The 20232-nt window shown below is 38.3% G+C and overlaps 1 protein-coding gene across 1 annotated transcript; it reads left to right on the top strand.

The window, feature by feature from the left end:
- Positions 1-2411: 2411 nt before the first annotated feature.
- LOC143891456 (L10-interacting MYB domain-containing protein-like) lies at positions 2412-19643 on the top strand. Its single transcript, XM_077396031.1, has 4 exons — positions 2412-2517; positions 2614-2708; positions 18149-18498; positions 18587-19643. The coding sequence occupies exons 2-4, from the start codon at positions 2690-2692 to the stop codon at positions 19166-19168; spliced, it is 951 nt and encodes a 316-aa protein (XP_077252146.1). The 5' UTR covers positions 2412-2517; positions 2614-2689; the 3' UTR covers positions 19169-19643.
- The last annotated feature ends 589 nt before the right edge of the window (positions 19644-20232 follow it).

The raw sequence follows: 20232 nt of genomic DNA, 5'->3' as shown, positions 1-20232 counted from the left end.
TGACTTTATTGTTTTGATTAAAAACTCCCTAGGATAAAAATTTTACTGGCAACAAACGGAGCATAGGATTTTCTTAGTTGGGAGAATTTACTAGAAGGTTGCCGTCTAAAATCTTAGAAGTTTTAGGAATTTGAGTGTTTTTAGGATAGTTTAGATTGGCTAAATATTGGGTGAGATATTTTATGAGTATTTGTTTCTTTTGTTTCCTTATTTTAGTAGATTTAGGAAATCTAACAAAAGCCTATAAATAAGGCATTGTAAAATGTTCTTGATGGCTTTTGATTAAAGAAAATTCGAGTTTGAGTTTTGGTGGAGAAAATCTCCTCTTTTATCTCTCTTGGGAAGAAGAAGAAGTAAGTTTTCTCTATGAAAACTTCTTTTTATTCTGTATCTATCAAATTTGTTTTATGCAGAGTTTAAGCTTGTTTTTATGCAAGATTTTCATCATTGAAGCAGCCCCATACCTGCTTCGTTTATACCTAACATCTCATCTCGTAGACCAGCCCAATAGTTACTCGTACCCATCCTTCCCCATCTTGTTTAATCTCAGCCCTTTGATTAATAGTTGATACTGTTATGTGGGGGGTGGATTTTTTAAGTTTCGGGCGGGGGATACCATTTCCCTACAAAAAACTTGAAATGAAGAAAAGAAAAGGAAGAGAGAAAGAAAACTAGGGTTTTCTTTGTGACTCTTTTTAGGGTTTTGCACGCGATCAAAACCTAGGGTATGAATTGTTCTTGGATATTTTTTGCTCCGTGGTTTTTCCCTTTTCTTTGGAGGGTTTTCCATGATGTGAATCTTTTAATTCATACACATATACATGCTTTGTAATTTTAGTGGGTTTTCTTTGGTAAAAAAATCCTATACATGTTTGGCAACCATGAAAAAATTATTCCATGGAATATATATTTTCCTCAGTCTGATCCCCTTCCTTCTTAGCTGTTATTTCACAATTGGGCCCACAAATATTCCATCGAATATTTTTTCAATGTTATCAAGCATGCATTCGTCTTTTCTCAAAACTTAGTAAATTACCATTTTTTACGGGTGTAAATTACCAATTTTTTGTGGAGTTTTCTTTATCCATTTGGCCGAGTCTTGGGTGGTAACTGGTCCCCTAGCAACTTTTCCCAAATTTCTTGCTCTGGCATTACTTGTTACTAACGAAAATAAGTAACTTAAACCATGGCAGTTCAAGTTTTATACAAGAGAGGCCTTCATTTTATAATGATAGATTTTACATTATGTGACCCTATGATCAAAACTGTACATTTGTTGGGCCACAATAAGTAGGTTGCGCTCAAGAAATCATTCCCCCGAAGGGACCGCACGTTATGGAAACCTCTATAGATCGTAGGGCTAGGATCATGCAATTGAAATGATTTATGGGGCACAGCCTATGTACGTTGTGGCCCAATAAATGGACGGTTTGTAACATCCCATGAAGTGGGCCTTACATACATTCTGAAAAAACCTAGTCATACACCGTATAAAAGCTCCCCTCTTGAGCAACCATAACTTAGATTTTATATGGTTACGGCTGCAACTTGGGTTGGGTTTTAGCCGCTGAAAATAACATGTGTTGGGTTTAGAAATCACGAGTCTTGGGTAGGAATTTAAAACCCGACTCAATCTTGGGTAGGGCTGGTTTTAAAGAAAAAATAAACCAAAAACCCGACCTGACTCATATGGGTGTATTGTGACTTTCTTAAATTTCTCTTGAATAACATAGCAAATTATTTTCCAATATATTGATACAATTGTTTTCATTGAGGTGAACATGTATGTTATGTGAAAATTGTTCTTAAATTTATATATTGACGACATAAATTTAGAGATTTTTTGTGTGAAGATTTTTTTTTTTGTCTACAATTTTTAAAATTAGTCACTATCCTATGCTAAAAAAAATGAAAACCTAACCCAACCCGAAAAACTATCATGGGTAGGGTCGGGTTTACGAATCTCAGGTTTTCCTGGAAAAAAATTAGACCTGACCTGAGATACTTCTCGGATAGGGTAGGGTTTTGGAAAACCCGACTGGCACGACCCGAGTTGCACCCCCTATAATATGGTGTAAGCCCTTATAGTACCGTATTTTAAAAAGTACTATACAGACTACATCATAGGATGATCCAGACTGTCCATGTGATGGAACACAATGTAAATAGGTTGTTCCCCAAAAATCATTTCCATAGGATGACCTTAGCCCTCCGATCTATAGTGGTTTCGATAATATAGAGTTCTCTATAGATCGGAGGGTTGAGATCATCCAATAGAAATGATTTTTTGGGCACAACCTATTTACGGTGTGGCCCATCACATGGACGGTTTGGATCATCCTATAGTGTGATTTTTTGAAAAAGTAAGGGACTATAAGGGACACCATATAAAAACTCTACCTAGCTATCTCATTTCCCATAACGAAAAAGTTTTCTTAAGAAAAAAAAATTCCACGATAAATGTTTCAGGGTTAGGGTCTCTCTCTCATCGGCATCAAAGAAGGGGCTTCGCTGATCGTTAAGTTCATCTTTCTCTCTTTTTCTCTGATTTTTCTTTCTGGGTTTATTTTTTACCTGATCTTCAAACACCTCGATTTTCTTTCCTCATCTCAGTTTTGCTTTCTAGAAGCTGCCACTCCTTTTGCCATTATTCTAAAATTCGCTTTCGAGGAATTCAAAGTACCCGCAAATGCAACTCATCACCAATGGTAACCCTTTTATTTATGTATGATTTGTTGCTTGTCTCTTGGCAAACATATTAATCAGTTTGTACTCTTACACCATATGTAAAGGGCTTGTGATATGAGTTTTGGTGCGGTGAAATTTGTGATAGACCCTGTTTGGTTTGCAAGAAAATTATTTCTGACGGAAATTTTTTCTCAGGAATATTTTTTTTCCCACAATTTAGAGGGAAATGATATGATTATGGTTAATTTAGAGGGATATTATCATAAATTTAAGCTCCCTCTAAGTAATCATGGAATAGGGTTGGTTCAAGTGCATCTTTTTTTTTTTTGTGTGTGTAAAAAAGTAAGAATATTTAGGAATATTTTTCCTTTCCAAGATTTTCCAGGAAATTCTTTGAATATATGAGGTTTTATGGATTATATGATGGCCATCTGTACTTGGCTAACTCAAAGTTCTTGGAATGGGTAAAAAAAAGCACAATGAGGGGCTGAGCTGATTTTGCAAGGGATGGGTCAGCCTATTTGGAAATTTACAAATCATGAATCCATGTTTGGTTTGGGACATTGAAGTACATGTTGAGGAGAAGAATTCCCAGGTTATAAAATCTTTTATGGTTCATCTAGCTGGTCCTGCACATGATCAGTGTTGGGTTAGAATTAATGACCTGTTCAAAATAACCCTGAGATGATAAGCTATCTTAATATGATTTGTATAATCTAAAGTGCTGCTCATAAATCTTTAAGTCCATAGTGTGAGATTGTCCCTCAAGAGTGATTGATGCGAGTGCAGTGTGAGATAAATTGCGAAACCATACAGATATCTAGAATACACTCAAAACGGAAAAACCATGTTGTGTACCTTGATCGGCGATTGAAGATCCTACGTAGCATTTGGCAGGTGATCAATCTGGGCTGGATATTGTACTGCCTCTCTTGATGATCAGATCTTAGATGGGATAGATCTTCTGATGATTAGGTAGAAGATAGTAGAGATCAACCCATTTATTTATAAAAAAAATCTAATCAACTGTTAATGTTCTATCAATAACATAATTGTAATCATTGGTTTGAAACTCTCACTATTTACAATTCAATCAAATCTTATGGATTTAGACTTGAATCCCTTGATTGAATCTTAATCCGTATGAATCCTGCAATTTTTTTTATCGAATCTTACTTTTCAATCATAAAACGTACAATTCATGCGATTTATCCTAATTGAGTTTTGTGTAAAAGACAATAGGACTTTCGTTCGAAATACCACATTTCCCTTTTGCATTAGAAGAGGCCTTCAAAAACACTCTCGTGACTCGTGAGAAGGAAGAAGACAGAGAAGAATGAGGTGTTCAAACGAATCAGACAAGTTTGAACCTGTCAAGTGCAATGCATGTGCTTGAGGACATTGAGGCATATGACGAAAGGAACCAGTCAAGTGCAATGCATGTGCTTGTATAGATTTCAACCATTTACGGAACTGTGTTCTACTAATTGCATCGCCAAACTTCAGAGGATCTCTTACAAGTAAAGAGCATAGTCATGAGATAGAGTGATCCTAAGAGATCATTGAGATCTCCTTAGAGATGCTTTTAAAGTTGGTTTAATAGGTTGTACTTGTTCTTCAAGAACACTGTCTTGCACTAGCTGCGAGTCATGATCCCTAACTTACCTTTGATCACTATACAATCTTCATTGTGACAACAATAGGCTCTTCCTTACCTTTCAAAAAAAAAACAAAAAAAAACAATAGGCTCTTCCTTAAATGTAAAAGGAGATTGTAAACTCCTACTGATGTTTTCATCTTTAATAAATTATCTCACCTCATTTTCACAACCCTGGTGCCTTTACATGAACTGTAATGACCTTAAAGACATTTAGAACGCTGGATTTGTCATTAAACTCAACTCAACTCAACTAAGCCTTTGTCCCAAACTAGTTGGGGTTGGCTAATGCATCCTTTAGAAAATTTTCATGAAGAAGGTGAAAGGATCTACCCGGCTAAAATTGACTAAGTCTAATCCTGACACTAGTTGGGTTCGTCTACATGGATCATTTTCTTCCATTCTTTCCTATTCAAGGACATGTTCTCTGTCATGTTATCGACTAGATTTGTCATTAATTAAGAAAATATATCCATATGTAGAAAAATCATCTTTTATGAAAATCTGGCTAAAATAATCCTGAAATGAAACTAAGAGGCAGATAGACTTGCAAGTGATAAATGAAATTAAGAGGCAGATAGACTTGCAAGATAGACTTTATGAATATCCGGCTGGGCTCCGCCGTTTTTATTTACTAAAATCCTCACCATTTGCAAAAAAAAAACCCTTTATGGCGCTATCAAACTCTTGAATGCCTCTCCTAATGGTTTCAGAATTCAGACAACCTTTGCATAATCAGAAGACATACGATCAACTCTCATCCACCATTCATATTTGGATTTTACTTTACAAGAGCTGCCCGATCAAACTTAATAAGCTCATCCACTCTTAGTGCAATATCATAGATCCTACAATAGGTCAAACCTCATTGGCAATGGTCTATTCTCATCTTTGTACTCTTTCCTTTGGGTCAAAAATACAATTTATGATTCTCTCCAAACCTTATCACAATACTAGTCAATGGAAATGTAATAACTTTTGAAAATCTCAATACCTTTGGGTAAAGGAAATTTTTAATGTTAGTGCATTTTCCTCAAATTACGTGCCATTTTGAATTGAGCAAATTGTAGTGTCCGTTATGTCGAATACTGTTGAGGAGTGTAAGGGCAGTTAGGCCATTACATGTATAAGTGAGGGGTATTGTAGTCTTTGTACTCAAGGTGTCTTACTTTGGGCTTATATATACATTTTTTACATGTGAGAGCTCCCTAGTGAGAATCTCACCATCTTCTCCCTCACTCTTCTTCTTTCATCTTTTCCTTATTCTAACATGGTATCAGAGCAAGATTCTTAGGGAAGAAAGAAGAAGCAGCGGTGTTTCAAGCATCCACGCCACCATCTCTCTCTCTCTCTCTCTCTCTCTCACTCACGTTGCCATCTCTGTCTTTTCCGTCTCTCCCACTCACTCACCTCTCTGTCTCGCATACACCCCCTCCCTTGTCTCGTCTCACGCCAACACCCCTTTCTCCCTCACAACCCCAAATCCCTACTCTAAACCCTAAACCCTTTTTCTTTTGGCTCCCTAAACCCCAATTTTCTTCTTTAAATACCATTTATAAATCCAACAGTTTTTTTCCAAACAAAAAAAAAACACAAAAGATCCCTCTCTTGTATATTCTTTTCTTCTCTTTTCTCCATCTATAAATCCCTTTCTTGTTGTTTTCTCCATAAATTATTCTTTTTTGTTCTTGTCCATTGTTAGTGTCTTTCTAGGTCCCTACCCTAAATCATTTCATTCCTTCATGTTTTTAGTCACATTCCCTTCTACTCCATCCCCATTCTTGTTCTATCTCTCTCTATTCGTTGTTTCTTATGGCGTTTGTGTTGATCTCAAAGATGTACGCCATTTTTTTTGTTAAAATGTCCAAGAGGGATATTGTGTGTTGAAGGTCGTCTTTTCGTTGCAAGTTGAAGGCCTTCGGCCTCAACTTGAGGGGGATTGTTGGAGCCCTCATGTAGTTCCATTGATGGAGTGTATTGTATCCTTGTTTTGTTGTTATCTTGTTGTCATCTCTTTCTTTCCATAGTCTTTTATGTCTTTTGTGTTTATGTCAAAGGCGCATACCAAGTGTTTGATAACATGTATAAGAGAGGTTCTGTGCCTTGAAAGTCTCTTTTTTTTCTTATTGCAAATTGAATGTCTTTGGCTTCAACTTGAGGGGGAGTGTTATCGTGTAGTTATGTTAGTATGTAGTTGTCGGTGTTATCTTTTCTTGGTATTGTCTAGTGTTGTCATGTTGTCATGTAGTTCTTCTTTTATTGTCTTCTCTTGAGGGGGAGTGTTAGTGTTGTCTTCTTTCGACTTGTCTTGTTGTCTTCTTCTCTCTTTGTCGACTTTTCATGTGTTGTCTTGGCGTGTCTTCCTTGTTGTCTTCTCTTGTCTTATTGTCTCCGGGCTCATGTAGTCTCGCTCGAGGGGCAGTATTGTTGGTGATTCTGTTCTTTGTCTTCTTCATATTGTCATCTCCTTGATGTATTTCACCACTCTTCGAGTGTCAGTTTCATTCTTCAATTGGTTCTTCTCTTCGTGTTCTTGGCGTAGCTTTTTTACGCATTCATCTTTCTTTTCCGACTTTATGCCTTATCTTCTCCGGGCGATGGTATCCCCATTGTTGGTCGGTTCACTGGGCGATGGTTTGCCCCTCTCTTCAGGCGACGCTGTTCATGCCGTCAACCTTCTTTCCAGAGTTCCCATCGTTGGTTGGCTCTCTTCAGGCGACAGTTTACCCGTCGACCTCTCTTCGGACGACGATGTTCATGCCGTTGACCTTCTTTCTAGACGATGGTGTCTCCATCGTTGGTTGCAACGATTTTCCCATCGACCTCTTTTCAGGTGACGATGTTCATGCCGTCGACCTTATCTCCAGACGATAGTTTCCTCATCGTTGGTTGGATATCTTTTCCTTTTCTTCTTCTCTCAAGGCGGCGGTTTCCTGTCGACCTTGTCTCCGATGGTTTCCGCATCGATGATTATCTTCTCTTGGCGTTGTGCTACATAGTTGATGTCTTTGCTAGCCAGTGCTACTTCGTCGATGTTCATTGTACGCGCCTATGGTGTGCCTATGTTGCTCGCTGGACCGTTGCACGGTCCTGCCATGGCACCTCCATTGCTCGTTGATATGCTGATTTGTTCGTCGTGCTCTCATCCAGGGGGAGGCCCTGTTTGATCACTCTCGCCATTGTACTACTTCAGGGGGAGTTGCTCCTTTTTTTATGGCCGTTGATCTTGATGTTGTTCACTGTGGCCGTTACTACTTTTTATTATGCTTTTCATTATGTATTCACCACACCAGCTTGAGGAGTATTATACGAAGCTGATGTGTGTATGAGCTTATTGTACCTTTTGTTGTATGGTCCTTATTAGTTGTTCGTTGTAGTTTCTTTGTAACAAGCTGGAGTTCCATAGTATATGCACTCCAGCTTGAGGGGGAGTGTTGAGGAGTGTAAGGGTAGTTAGGTCATTACATGTATAAGTGAGGGGTATTGTAGTCTTTGTACTCAAGGTGTCCTACTTTGGGCTTACACACACACACACACACACACACACACACACGTCATTTACATGTGAGAGCTCCCTAGTAGAGAATCTCACCATCTTCTCCCTCACTCTTCTTCTTCTTTCCTCTTCTTATTCTAACAGCTACCATTCGCTATAATTCAAAATGCAATTATGACTCTTGATAAATTTGAACTGGAAAACTCGTTTAGTCTTCATGAGTGGACCTCTTTGGTGTAAACCATTCACTCCAACTTGCCAATACATAGCACCGAACATTTCCAATGTATATAAAAACATATTCATAAAGGTACAATTTTTTTGAATTAAAAAATGTTTTTTTTTTTTCAATTTTTTTTTTTTGAATTAAAAAATGTTTGAAAGGTACAAAATAATTTATCATTGATATTGCTCAATAATACTGCTGAAATCTAACACATTTCTCCTCTAAAATTTCAGCTTTTAAAATCATTCACTTTATATATTCAATTCTATTAAACATTCAATAGAAGCCTTATCCAGGATTGTATCATGTTGCTAACCTTTGAAAATAGTTGGTCTCAAGACATCTTCTAGGCCATTACATTGTTGTTTTGAATCGAGTCAAGTAGGTTTTCCTTTGGGCCAACCACTACTCACTATAATTTGAAACGCAATCTCTTAACATGATTGGAAAGTCTTTTAGTCTCGGTGAATAGACCACTTTGGTGGTTAACTACTCACACCAACTCTTTTCAGTTCACTTGAGTAGGAAAAACATATAAATGTCTTCATGGTTCTTACTTTATTAATGATAATTCTTCAAGTAAAGTGTATTATTCTCTTAAAGTTCTTTAATTCGTTATTCACATGCTGAAAAGTTTTGCTGATTTTGAGTTCATTTTGAAATTATATGTTCAAAATGGGGTCAGTTTGGTGTTTTTAAAAAAATTGTTTCAGGAACAGTGAACCCTATTCTTTTAATGGCGAGGAACGGTGAATCCTATAATGATGTATTCCATGAATACCCTTGATAATCTTTCAAAATTATCTAGTTGTCCTTGAAATAAATACGGAATAATTTTGAGCAATAATTTTGACCTGTTTGGATTTTTTAAGCTTAACTTTGATGGTTCTTGCTTTGGGAACCTCGGCCCGGTCGGCGTTGGAGGTGTATTGTAGAATGAGCATGGAGTGGTGATCTGGGCCTTTGTGGGCCCTATAGGCGTGGCCGACGCTTCATAGGCCGAGGTGAGAGCAGTTCATCAAGGGTTAAAACTGTTAGATAGAGGCCTAATAGAAAAAGTTGTGGTTGAAGGTGACTCCCTGAATGTCAGTCGTTGGCTTCAAGGATCCTACATCACACTTGAAGATTTGACCCTTTTTTTCGACGAAATACTAGATTGGGTAGGATCTTCCGCGCTATTATTTACCATCATATTCGTCTCTTCGCTAACGAGGCAGTCGATGGCCTTGTTAGAGTTGGAGTTTCCTTGGAAGATTTGGCGGCTTGGCGCTTTATGATTCTCTTCCTCTTTCATTGTTTATACTGTATTTTTGGCTCTTATGTTTTCTGTTCTCTGTATTACTTCTTGTACTGACCATCTCGGTCCTTTCCTCACTCTCTCTCTCTCTCTCTATATATATATATATATATAAGAAAACGGTTCCTACACATGTGTAGAGAGTTCTCTACACACTAGCTTAAAATACAGTGGGGGCCCACATTGTTTGGGTGATCCAAGCCATCCATTTTAAAGGCCCTCACATAGATAGGGTGTCTACAAAAAATCAGATCCATAGGATCATCCCAACCCTACGATTTGTGGAGGTAAAATGGATGTCTTTAAACCTTCACAAATTAGTCCATTTTTTGCCTCCACAGTTCGAATGGTTAGGATGATCCTATGGATCTGATTTTTTGTGGACACCCTATCTATGTGAGGGCCTTAAAAATGAATGGTTTGGATCACCCAAATAATGTGGCCCCCACTGTATTTTAAGCTGGTGTGTAGATAACTTATCTACACATATGTGTAGGAACCGTTTTCTCATATATATATATATATATACGGAAAAGTGTTGCTACTCGGTCTTATAGCTAAGCTTATCTACTTGGTCGGATTAAATACAGTGGGGGCCCACATTGTTTGGGTGATCCAAACCATTCATTTGAAAGTCCATTACCTAGATAGGGTGTCCACAAAAAATCAGATCCATAGGATGATCCTAACCCATCCAACAGTGGAGGGAAAAATGGGAAAAAAATGGACAGACACAGTTTGTCCACGAATCTGCCCATTTTACCATTTCATTTCTAATATTCTTTCCATTAATCTTGGATGGTATCCAACTCTGAGCTGCATGAGATGACAAACTATGTATTCGTTTCTCTTAGTTGGGTACACACCATTAACCATTCTAGACTGCCTTTGTAAATTTGTCTATTTGATCAATTAATCGCATCTTTGCTTTATTAATCTCACCCACCATATTTGCAGCATGCGATGACAAGCTATGCATTCGTATCTCATAGTTGGGTTCACACCATGACCATTCTACACTGCCTTTGTAAATTGCTTCTTTGCTTTATTAATCTCACCAATCTTTTGCTGAATTTGTTATATTTTTATTTTTATTTTTTCCCTTTTCTATAACATTTTTGAGGACCCTTCAGAACTTTGCTGTTTTAGAAGTATTTTCCAGGAAGGCCGATTGTTTAGTACTTTAGTTTAAGAATACCAATATGAGAAGGAATCCAATAATAGAAACTGGTATAGAACATTATGATTCAGAAGCCCATATAATTCGACGTTTCTTTTCTAATTAGCAATGTGGACTGTGGAGTCACATGGTAGACAATATGTTCTGATGCTTGAGATTGATGATCAAGTGTCTGGATGTTAACCAACACATGCTGTTTAGCTCCCATCGACTTTCATGATAGCAAATGTCAAAACAGAAACAACACTCACCTAAGTCTTAGCTATTGAAATATTTCGCTTGGATTAGAAAAATTTAGCACCAACCACATGCTGGGTCGCCCATGGCATTCCATTTTATTCATCGATGATTACATTTGGTGCTGGATAATGTTATTGATTATCACTTATCAGACACTGTAGGCTTGGGGTAATTGTTTTGCACTTTTGTTTCCTCAATAAATATCGCATTAGTTGTTGATGATTTAGTAACGTTAAGAGGCACTTCAATGGATCTATTGAAGAATCGAAGCACATCTTGTTGTATGGGGTATCTTCAAGAATGTGAGGTGTTTTCACGATTTTTATATAGAAAGCTCTTATTATTGTAGCTCCCACTTCTAAATGATTCAGAAAGTGTTCCTACTTATTGACCTCTGTGAGGAAGTTTACACGGAGCCACCTCTAGCTCTATTACTGAAGTGACATTTTTGTTAAATTTTTTTTTTGTTAAATTTCTAATTTAGCCTCTACTTTGTTAGAATTTGAATGTGTGAGGAAAAACGTCGGGTCTAAGCCAATCGATAGGCACAAAATAATAGGAAAATTGCAATCACGCACCAAAACATAAGATGGCACAAGTGTTTACTTGTTTCAATAATGATGCATACGTCCACGGGGTGAGGACCAATTTTCACCATAGAGAAAATAATATAAGGATTGCAAAGAGATTAGTCTAATCCCACAACTTGTAACCCCCTTCTCTCACCCTAAAAATTCCTATCTGAAATCCTTTCGTTCTCTCCACTCACGACTAAGAGAAAAAAGCCGTTTCTCAAAACCATTTTGTTATAATTCTACATGGTGTGAACGATGGAGAGAATGAGATGTTGAGAGAGGGAGAGAGAGGAGAAGAAAGGAGGCGTGATGGAGAGAAGACAAAAATATGTCTTTACACCACACGTCCCCCATATATATATATATATATATATATATATATATATGAGGAAAATGATTGTGAGCTTGAAGCTCATATAGCTTATGTGGGCCCACATTGTTAGGATGATCCAAAGCATTCATTTGAAAGGCCCTTACATAGATAGGGTGTGTACAAAAAATCACCTCCATAGGATCATCCTAACCCATCCAAAAGTGGAGGGCAAAATGGACAGACACCGTTTGCCACAAATCTGCCCATTTTTGCCCTCTGCTTTTGGAGGGGTTGGGATGATCCAATGGAGCTGATTTTTGGTACACACCCTATCTATGATGGGGCCTTGCAAATGAATGGTTTGGATCACCACAAAAAATGTGGGACCCATGTGTTTGGGCCTCAAGCTCATATAAGCTATATGAGCTTCAAGCTCACAATCATTTTCCTCTATATATATATATATATATATATATATATATATATATATATATATATATACACTCGTAAAAAACCCCATAAAATCATTTCCATAGGATGATCCCAACCCTCCAATCTATAGAGGTTTCCATAATATGTTGTGCCTCTTAAGGTGCCCGGAATTCGTCAATATTTTGAAAGACATCCTGAATCCGTAGTATTATGTAATATGTTCACAAAAATCCGTAGTATTATGTAACATATGTACCCAATCCGTAATTTACGAAGAAAAAACGTCCATATGTTGACTTTGTTCACTTTTTTTATTACAAAAGCATAAAGGAGGGGGGTAGGATTGAAATTATGTGGCTTTAATGGGTGCCTTTGTTAAAAAGCATAAAGGAGGGGGTAGGATTGAAAATATGTGGGTTGAATGGGAGCCTTTGTTAAAAAAAGTCAAAAAAAGTGATGCGTAATTTTCATAGAATTTTGGGAGAAATTCAAATAATTCTCTCATTTTCTCTTCTGCTATATAGTATATAGATATATGTGAATATGGTACAAAGACTGAAATGCCCTTATGGCATACAGTTAAGACTCCCCTCAAGCTGGAATGTATATATCATACATTCCTAGCTTGTTACAAGCATCTTTTAACTTAGCAGGTCCTAATGCTTTGGTGAATGCATCGGCGAGCTGGTTTGCTGATCGGGTAAACATGATGCATATTTCTCCTCTTTGAATTTTTTGACGAATGAAGTGGCAGTCTACCTCAATGTGTTTAGTACGCTCATGGAAGACAGGATTGTTGGTAATATAAATCGCTGACCTGTTATCACAATACAATCGTGATAGTCCAGAAGGTGGAAAACCAATCTGTGACAGAAAGGAACATAACCAAATCAACTCTTCACTCATATATGACATAGCTCTGTATGCTTTCGCACTAGATTTGGATACAATATCCTGCTTTTTACTTCTCCAGGACACCATATTTCCACCAACAAACGTGCAATAACCAATTGTGGAACTGGAGATCCTACTCAATCTGCATCAGTATATCCTTCTGCTCTCTCATGACCATTTTTCTTAAAGCATAACCCTTTTCCTGCTGTGGCCTTTAAATACCTGATGATTTGAATCACTGCTGCCCAATGAGAGGTGTTAGGGGAACTCATAAACTGGCTCACCACTCCTACAACATACAAGATATCATTTCGAGTGACTGGCAGATAAATTAGCTTTCCCACCAATCTCCTGTATCGGCCTAGATCATCCAACAGGTCACCTTGTTCTGGAAGAAGCTTTACATTTGGATCCATAGGAATAGATGCTGGTTTTATTCCCGTGGAGCCTGTCTCCTATAGAATGTCCAAAGTATAAAGACCACAACGAGAGTGAGCCACCTTAATCCCAAGAAAATACCTAAAAAGACCCAAGTCCTTTATTGCAAATTCTTTCTAGAGGAATGTCTTCAATTTAAGTATACAAACTTTATCATTTCCAGTAATGACAATATCATTCACATAGACGATGAGGAAGGTCTGTCCTATAGTGGAGTGGTGACTAAAAACAGAATGATCAATTGTACATTGCTTCATACCAAAACGCATAACTGCACTATTGAAACGTCTGAACCAGGCTCTTGGAGATTGCTTCAACCCATATATTGCTTTCCTCAGGCGACAAACTGATGAACCCATTTCCCCATGAGCAACATACCCAGGAGGTTGCTCTATATGGACCTCCTTGGTGAGACCTTCATAAAGAAAAGCATTTTTAACATCTAACTGATATAGCAGCCAGCCACGGTTCACAACAATGGAAATCAACACTCGCACAGAAGGTATCTTTGCCACCGGTGAAAAAGGCTTCTGATAATCCACCCCAAATGTCTGAGTGTAACCCTTCGCAACCAGCCTCGTCTTGAGGTGCTCAATGGTGCCATCAGGCTGATATTTGATAGTGAATACCCAGTGGCAGCCGACTGTGCACTAGAAGGCAGTGAAACAAGGTGCCATGCGTGATTAGAGTGTTGGGCAGCCATCACGGCATCCATAGCAGCCCGCCAGCCTGGATGATTAAGTGCCTCTGAAACTGTCTTAGGAATAGAAATAAAAGACACTTGAATCAAATGAGCGAAAGTTAAGAGAGATGATCATAAGAGTCAAATTGCGAAATAGGGTGAGCAGTAGTAGGTGAATGAGTGCGACTAGCAATGGGAGAATTAGACATAGTTGGGAGGATTACCTGATGATGTATCATCCGACAAAGGAGGAGAATTGACTGGCAGAGATGATGGCCTAGAAGACTGAACGATAACTTGTCGTGGTCCACGGCTATAAACATTTGGTGCTGGTAGAATAGTCTCCACCTGAGTATCTGTCAGAGGCCTTGCTGGTGATGTAGCACAAACATCTGTAATGAGATCAGGGGGCGGTAATGGAAGAAGCTGGGTCTGCAACTCAGTAGAATTTGTCTGGGAATCAGAAGAATAAGGTGTGTCCTCGAAGAAAGTAACATCGGTTGAGACAAATGATTTGCGCATGTGATTTATGGCTCCATCTGCTGCTGAGTTCTTGCAACCTCTAGAGTCCAACTTGCTAAGGGGATATTAGATTCCTCCGCATCTTTAGGACATTCACCATTCCACCCTAAGCGTGTATCACTCCTTTGAATACGTTGATCTTCACCATCCCAACTCACTTGACGATTTAAGTGAACATGTCACCCAAGGACACAGTACACGGCCTTCTCTCTTTGAACGTATCAAAGTATTCTTATCTGGAACATACATACAAAACATCCTGAATCAAATATCCTCTCATCACTAGGAAAAGTGCTAATACTTGTCGAGACTGGGAGAACATCTTCAACCAACTCGTTCTATTCACTCTCTACAACTTCCTTAATATTCCTTGAGTTATTACCATTCTCCTTACAATGACATTCCAGACAGTTTCGCTTCATGTAGCCACATTCTTTACAACGATACCTTTCCCTACGACCATGGATCTCGACCTGACTTTCCCGGTCCCTTATCAAACAACCTTCCTCTTTGATTCACTCTGAGAACAATCAATCCATGAACTTGGCTTCCATCAGGATTGAGCTTCATCCTAATCTCAATTAGGCCGTCTTTGTTCATCTTTTCATTAACTTTCTGGAGCTGATCCACAATCTCATTTAATACACTCAAATGTTTCGGAAGATTCCCGCCTTCCTGCATCATTAGCCAACACATCTGATGCTTTAAATACAATATGCTACCTAAGCTCTTCAACTAATAGAGCTTCTCTAACCTCTCATAATTTTGGTGTTGATTCTTCCTCTGTAACTCAACTCAACTCAACTCAACTCAACTCAACTAAGCCTTTGTCCCAAACTAGTTGGGCCGGCTAATGAATCCTTTAGAAAATTTTCATGAAGAAGGTGAAAGGATCTTCCCGGCTCAAATTGACTGAGTCTAATCATGACACTAGTTGGGTTCGTCTACATGGATCATTTTCTTCCATTCTGTCCTATGCAAGGTCATGTTCTCTGCTATGTTCCTAGCCCCCAAGTCTTTCCTCACTGTTTCTACCCAAGTTGTTTTCAGTCTGCCCCTACGTCTTTTTACTCCATCAACTTGGCACGAGTCACTTCTTCTCGTTGGAGCATCCAAAGGCCTACGTTGGATATGCCCAAACCATCTTAAGTAGTGATCTCTCATCTTCTTCTCAATTGGTGCTACCCCCACCTTTTTACGGATGTCTTCTTTTTTAATTCGATCTAACCTTGTGTGGCCACACATCCATCTAAGCATTCGCATCTCCGCTACACTCATCTTATGCACATGCTGCTTCTTGGTGGCCCAACATTCTGAGACGTACAACATGGCTGGCCTCACAATTGTCTTATAAAACTTTCCCTTCAACTTGGTAGGTATTTTACGGTCGCACAGAACTCCTGAAGCATGCTTCCGCTTTGACCAACCTGCTCTTATTCTGTGGTTAACATCCTCTTCCTTCTTTTTGTAGGATTGAACTAAGATAGCGAAAGATATCCCTCTTAGGTACCTCCTGTCCAGTCATATTTACTACATCCTTGCCCAACCTCCTTACATTACTAAAGTTGCACTCCATATACTCTCTCTTAGTCCTGCTCAGTCTAAAACCTTTGGATTCAAAACTTGTTCTCCATAACTCTAACTTCGCATTAACTCCTGCTTTGGTTTTGTCAATTAATACAATGTCATTTGTAACGTTAAATATATTTTCTCTTTCCAAATATAGTCGAATTGTGTTGACCACCTTGACTCAATTTCCTTCCACTCGGCATCCTGTAACTTCTATGGCTTCCCACCCCTTTTGTTCAACGCCTTAGCCAGGCCACGTTGAACAGGAATGCCTTACCCTTCTCTGTCAAAGAGTGAAGCTACCTTTCCCATCAAATTTACCAATTTCAAACTTTGAGATTGAGTTCCTTGAAGCCATATTAGATCACCCTACACCTCTAAACAACACTCTGTAAAGTTTATTGCTCCACACAAAAGCAGAAAACTAGGAAAAGATAAGCAGAAAACACTCTACGCACTGATTAACCGAAACACACTCTAGATTGATTGAAAAACCTTTCTAAATCACTGTGAAGTTTATATAATAAATACCTCATTGTGGAACTCCATCTCCAATGAGAATCTCCCAAACAAAAATTCTAAACCAATCCGATCACGCCCAAAACAATCAGAAAATAACAATTAGTCAATTACACACAAGCACACAAAATGACACAAGTGTTTATGTGGTTCAACAATGATTCCTATGTCTACATGGTGAGAACTGATTTCCACTATGGCTCCGTTCCTTTCAACACAAAATGACAGGTCTAGCCTTGGAAAAAAAAATGACAGGTCTAGCCTTGGAAATCGTCCAGCTGGAGTAAGGGGCGTTCTCAGAGATAAGTCGGGTAGTGTGGTTTGGGCTTTTGCTGGTCCTTTGGGAGTAGCTGATTCTTCAGAGGGGGAGTTTAAGGCGGCATTCCATGGTATTAAATTTTTGAAGGCTGAGGACCTTAACAAGGCGGTGGTGGAAGGTGACTAGCAATGTGATTCTTTGGTTAAGTGGCTCTAAAAATTACCCTTGGCGTTTCGCTTAGTCTTTTGAGGAAATCCAGGACATAGTTGGTACCTCATCTATCAGTTTAATCATGTAAGAAGATCGACAAATGGGGAAGCGGACGGGTTAGCTAGAAGGGAGTTCAGTTGGAGGCCCTTGAGCAACATGATGTCCTTCCCTCCTTGATATGATTTTGTAACTGGCCGGTTCTGTTTCCGGCATCTTCTTTTTGTATCATTTTGTATTTGACCTTCTCGGTCCCTTTTTAATGAATATTTGACCATTAAAAAAATGGGCATAAAATTTTTTTTATGGCCATTTTACGTCAAAAGAATATAGAGAGAATAATGTAAGGATACAAAGAGATTAGCCTAATCCCACAACCCATAACCCTATCCTTCTCTCACCCCAAACCACTCTCTCTCAAACCCTTCTGCTGTCTGCACTCGCAACCAAGAGAAAAAAACTACGCCTCTCTCTCTCTCTCAAAAAAAAAAAAAAACACCTTTGTGAGATTTATTTCTTAGAGTGTGTCTTATGGTTTTACAGAAGACTTTATATCTTTAGGTTTTCCTTGAATCTAAAACCCCTACACGATTTTCAGAACCGTCAAGCTCTCTCTCTCTCTCTCTCAAACATATTAGGAAAGTAGAGAAGACCCCACAAAATACGTCAGAAACAACACACAAATCCCAACAATATGGAATGCATTCATCTATATATTTTAACTGCAATCAGCAATGTTGAATGCTGAATATATTATGTATGAGTAGTATAAGTTTGAATGTGGAATGCATTTGGTTGTATGTTTTGATTTATAATTGGTGATCTTAGATGTTATATTACATGTAGGTTTGAATATGGAATGCATTCCCATGTATATTTGATTTGGAATCAGTAATGTTGAATGTTGTATGTTATATGTTATATTATTGGTTGATTTTATGTGTGGTTTATTAGGAGTGAATGCTGAAGAGTCAGGGAGTCAAGTTCCTGACACTAGCCTGAAAAAGTCTATTTGTTGGACCTTTGGTATGGATCGTTTCCTTGCCGAACTTTTAGTGGAGCAAACACATTTAAGGAGGAGGTCGGACAATGGTTTTTTAAAAGTTGCATGGACGACAGTTGAGGCAAAGATGAATTCGCGATTCAAGTCTAACATTACAAGGAATCATTGCAAGAATCGATTAAGAACATGGAACAAACAATACCAAATTGTAAAGTCTTTACTTAATCATGGTGGTTTTCGTTGGGATGATGCTTCATCTATGGTGGTTGCTGATGAGAATGTTTGGGAAGACTATATCAAGGTAAATATGATAAAGAAAGTAGTAACTGTTATTATAGTTTACACAAAATGATTGGATCTATACATAATATCACTTATTTTCTCTATAGGTACACCCCGATGCAAAACAGTTTCGAAGAAAGTCTTTACCAAACTATAATGAGTTGTGCATCATTATTGGAGAGAATCAAATTGGTGGAATTGGTGGAAACAAAGCTAGAACAAGTAACAAAGTGGAGACTGACGATAACACTCCAAGATCGAATGATGTGACACCACTTATGGCTGATAACTTGGAACCTAGGGTCGATCATATGAACGACTCTGATTCAGATGAAGACTTAGAACACTCGTCTCCACGGAGTGGGCATTTATCTATGATGTCTACAGTGCCTAAACGGTTAGGGAAACGGAAGAAAGGTGCCACGGCCAGTATTTTAGACTCATTGGCTCAAATGACAGATGCAGTTAAATTGATAGCGTCGGAAAGGAATGGCATTGCGAAGGAATTTTCTATGGAAAAGAAATTGAAAACCTTGTATGAGGAGATTAGGAAGGTCCCAAACATTGACAGAAATATCCGTGTGCAGGCACTTGACTTTTTCTCTGACAATGAGAACAAAGCAAATATGTTCTTGATTCTTGATGAGGATGATAGATATGAGTGGCTGAAGCTTCGCTTTGGTTGTTGAAGAATGTGTTCCTTGTAGGTATTAGACTACTCACATTCTTTTTCTAATCTTTTAATTAATGTTTAGATCTGGGTTATTTTGACTTTGTTATAGATTGGGGTAATTGTAGGTTTTAGCTCCATGTTTGGTATCTAATATATTGGAATCATGAAAATATGTACCTTGAAACTTTGGTAGTGTGGGTATATGCTGTCTTTGAGTACGGAGCCACTAAAGAACAAATGCTTACTTCCTTCTTTTATTTTCGTTTTGCTTATTTGTTTTATGTATGGGGATCTAATCGACCCACTAGTATGTGGTTTCAGTAACCACCCCCGCCCCGCGCGCGCGCGCGCTGTAATGTTATTTTTTGTTGCCGTTTCTACTTCAACAGCCTGATTTCTGTAAGTCTCTTATTTTGGTTATAACTGTCATGTTCTTTGGACATCTGATGTTTTTTTTCTTTTCTAGAATTAATGGAGTTTCTGTTGCAACAGTTTTCCCCTGGAACATTGCCAATTTGGTATTTTGAGTTTGGAAAGGTTGCTGTCTCAGTTATCACCCTGAAGTGCCTCTTTTAGGCTCTGTTCACTTGCGTTCTCAGGATATCAAATCCCGGGAAAACACCTCTTTTTTTCCCGAGAAAGCTAAAATAGTGGATTAATAACTGAAGAAAATCGAAAAAATCTCTCCCCTCTCTAAGATGATATCCCTTTGCAATCGAGAGGGGCGATGGCAAGCAAGGGGAGGATGGGTTGGGATCTTTTATTAGCTTTAAAAAAGGCTATTTATTTTGCACTACCATGTTTTAATAATGACACAAAGTCGCCTTGTCTTTTATTTTTTTAACCAGTTGTCAAAAGCTATTACAAATCCCAAAAAGCTCTTCCAGTTAAAAAGGAAAATACAAGGTGGGATTGTATAATTATCAATGATCAAAACATGGTAGTACAAGCAGCCTAAAAATGTAAAGTGATAAGCTGGTTAAATAATAAAAGACAAGGCGACATTGTATCATTATCAAAACATGGTAGTGCAAGTATCAGTACCCTAAAAAACGTAGAGTAGAGATTTTAGGGTACTGA

The sequence above is a fragment of the Tasmannia lanceolata genome, unplaced genomic scaffold (genome assembly GCF_043159265.1).
Source record: "Tasmannia lanceolata isolate RefF3 unplaced genomic scaffold, GAP_Taslan_0.1 ptg000013l, whole genome shotgun sequence".
Classification (NCBI taxonomy): Eukaryota; Viridiplantae; Streptophyta; class Magnoliopsida; order Canellales; family Winteraceae; genus Tasmannia; species Tasmannia lanceolata.
This window is presented reverse-complemented; position numbering and strand designations above follow the sequence as displayed.

Bases quoted from the DNA above. Each gene is read 5' to 3' on its own strand.
- LOC143891456 (XM_077396031.1), top strand. The intron at 18,499-18,586 runs GTAAATATGATA...TTTTCTCTATAG, and splicing joins TTTGGGAAGACTATATCAAG to GTACACCCCGATGCAAAACA.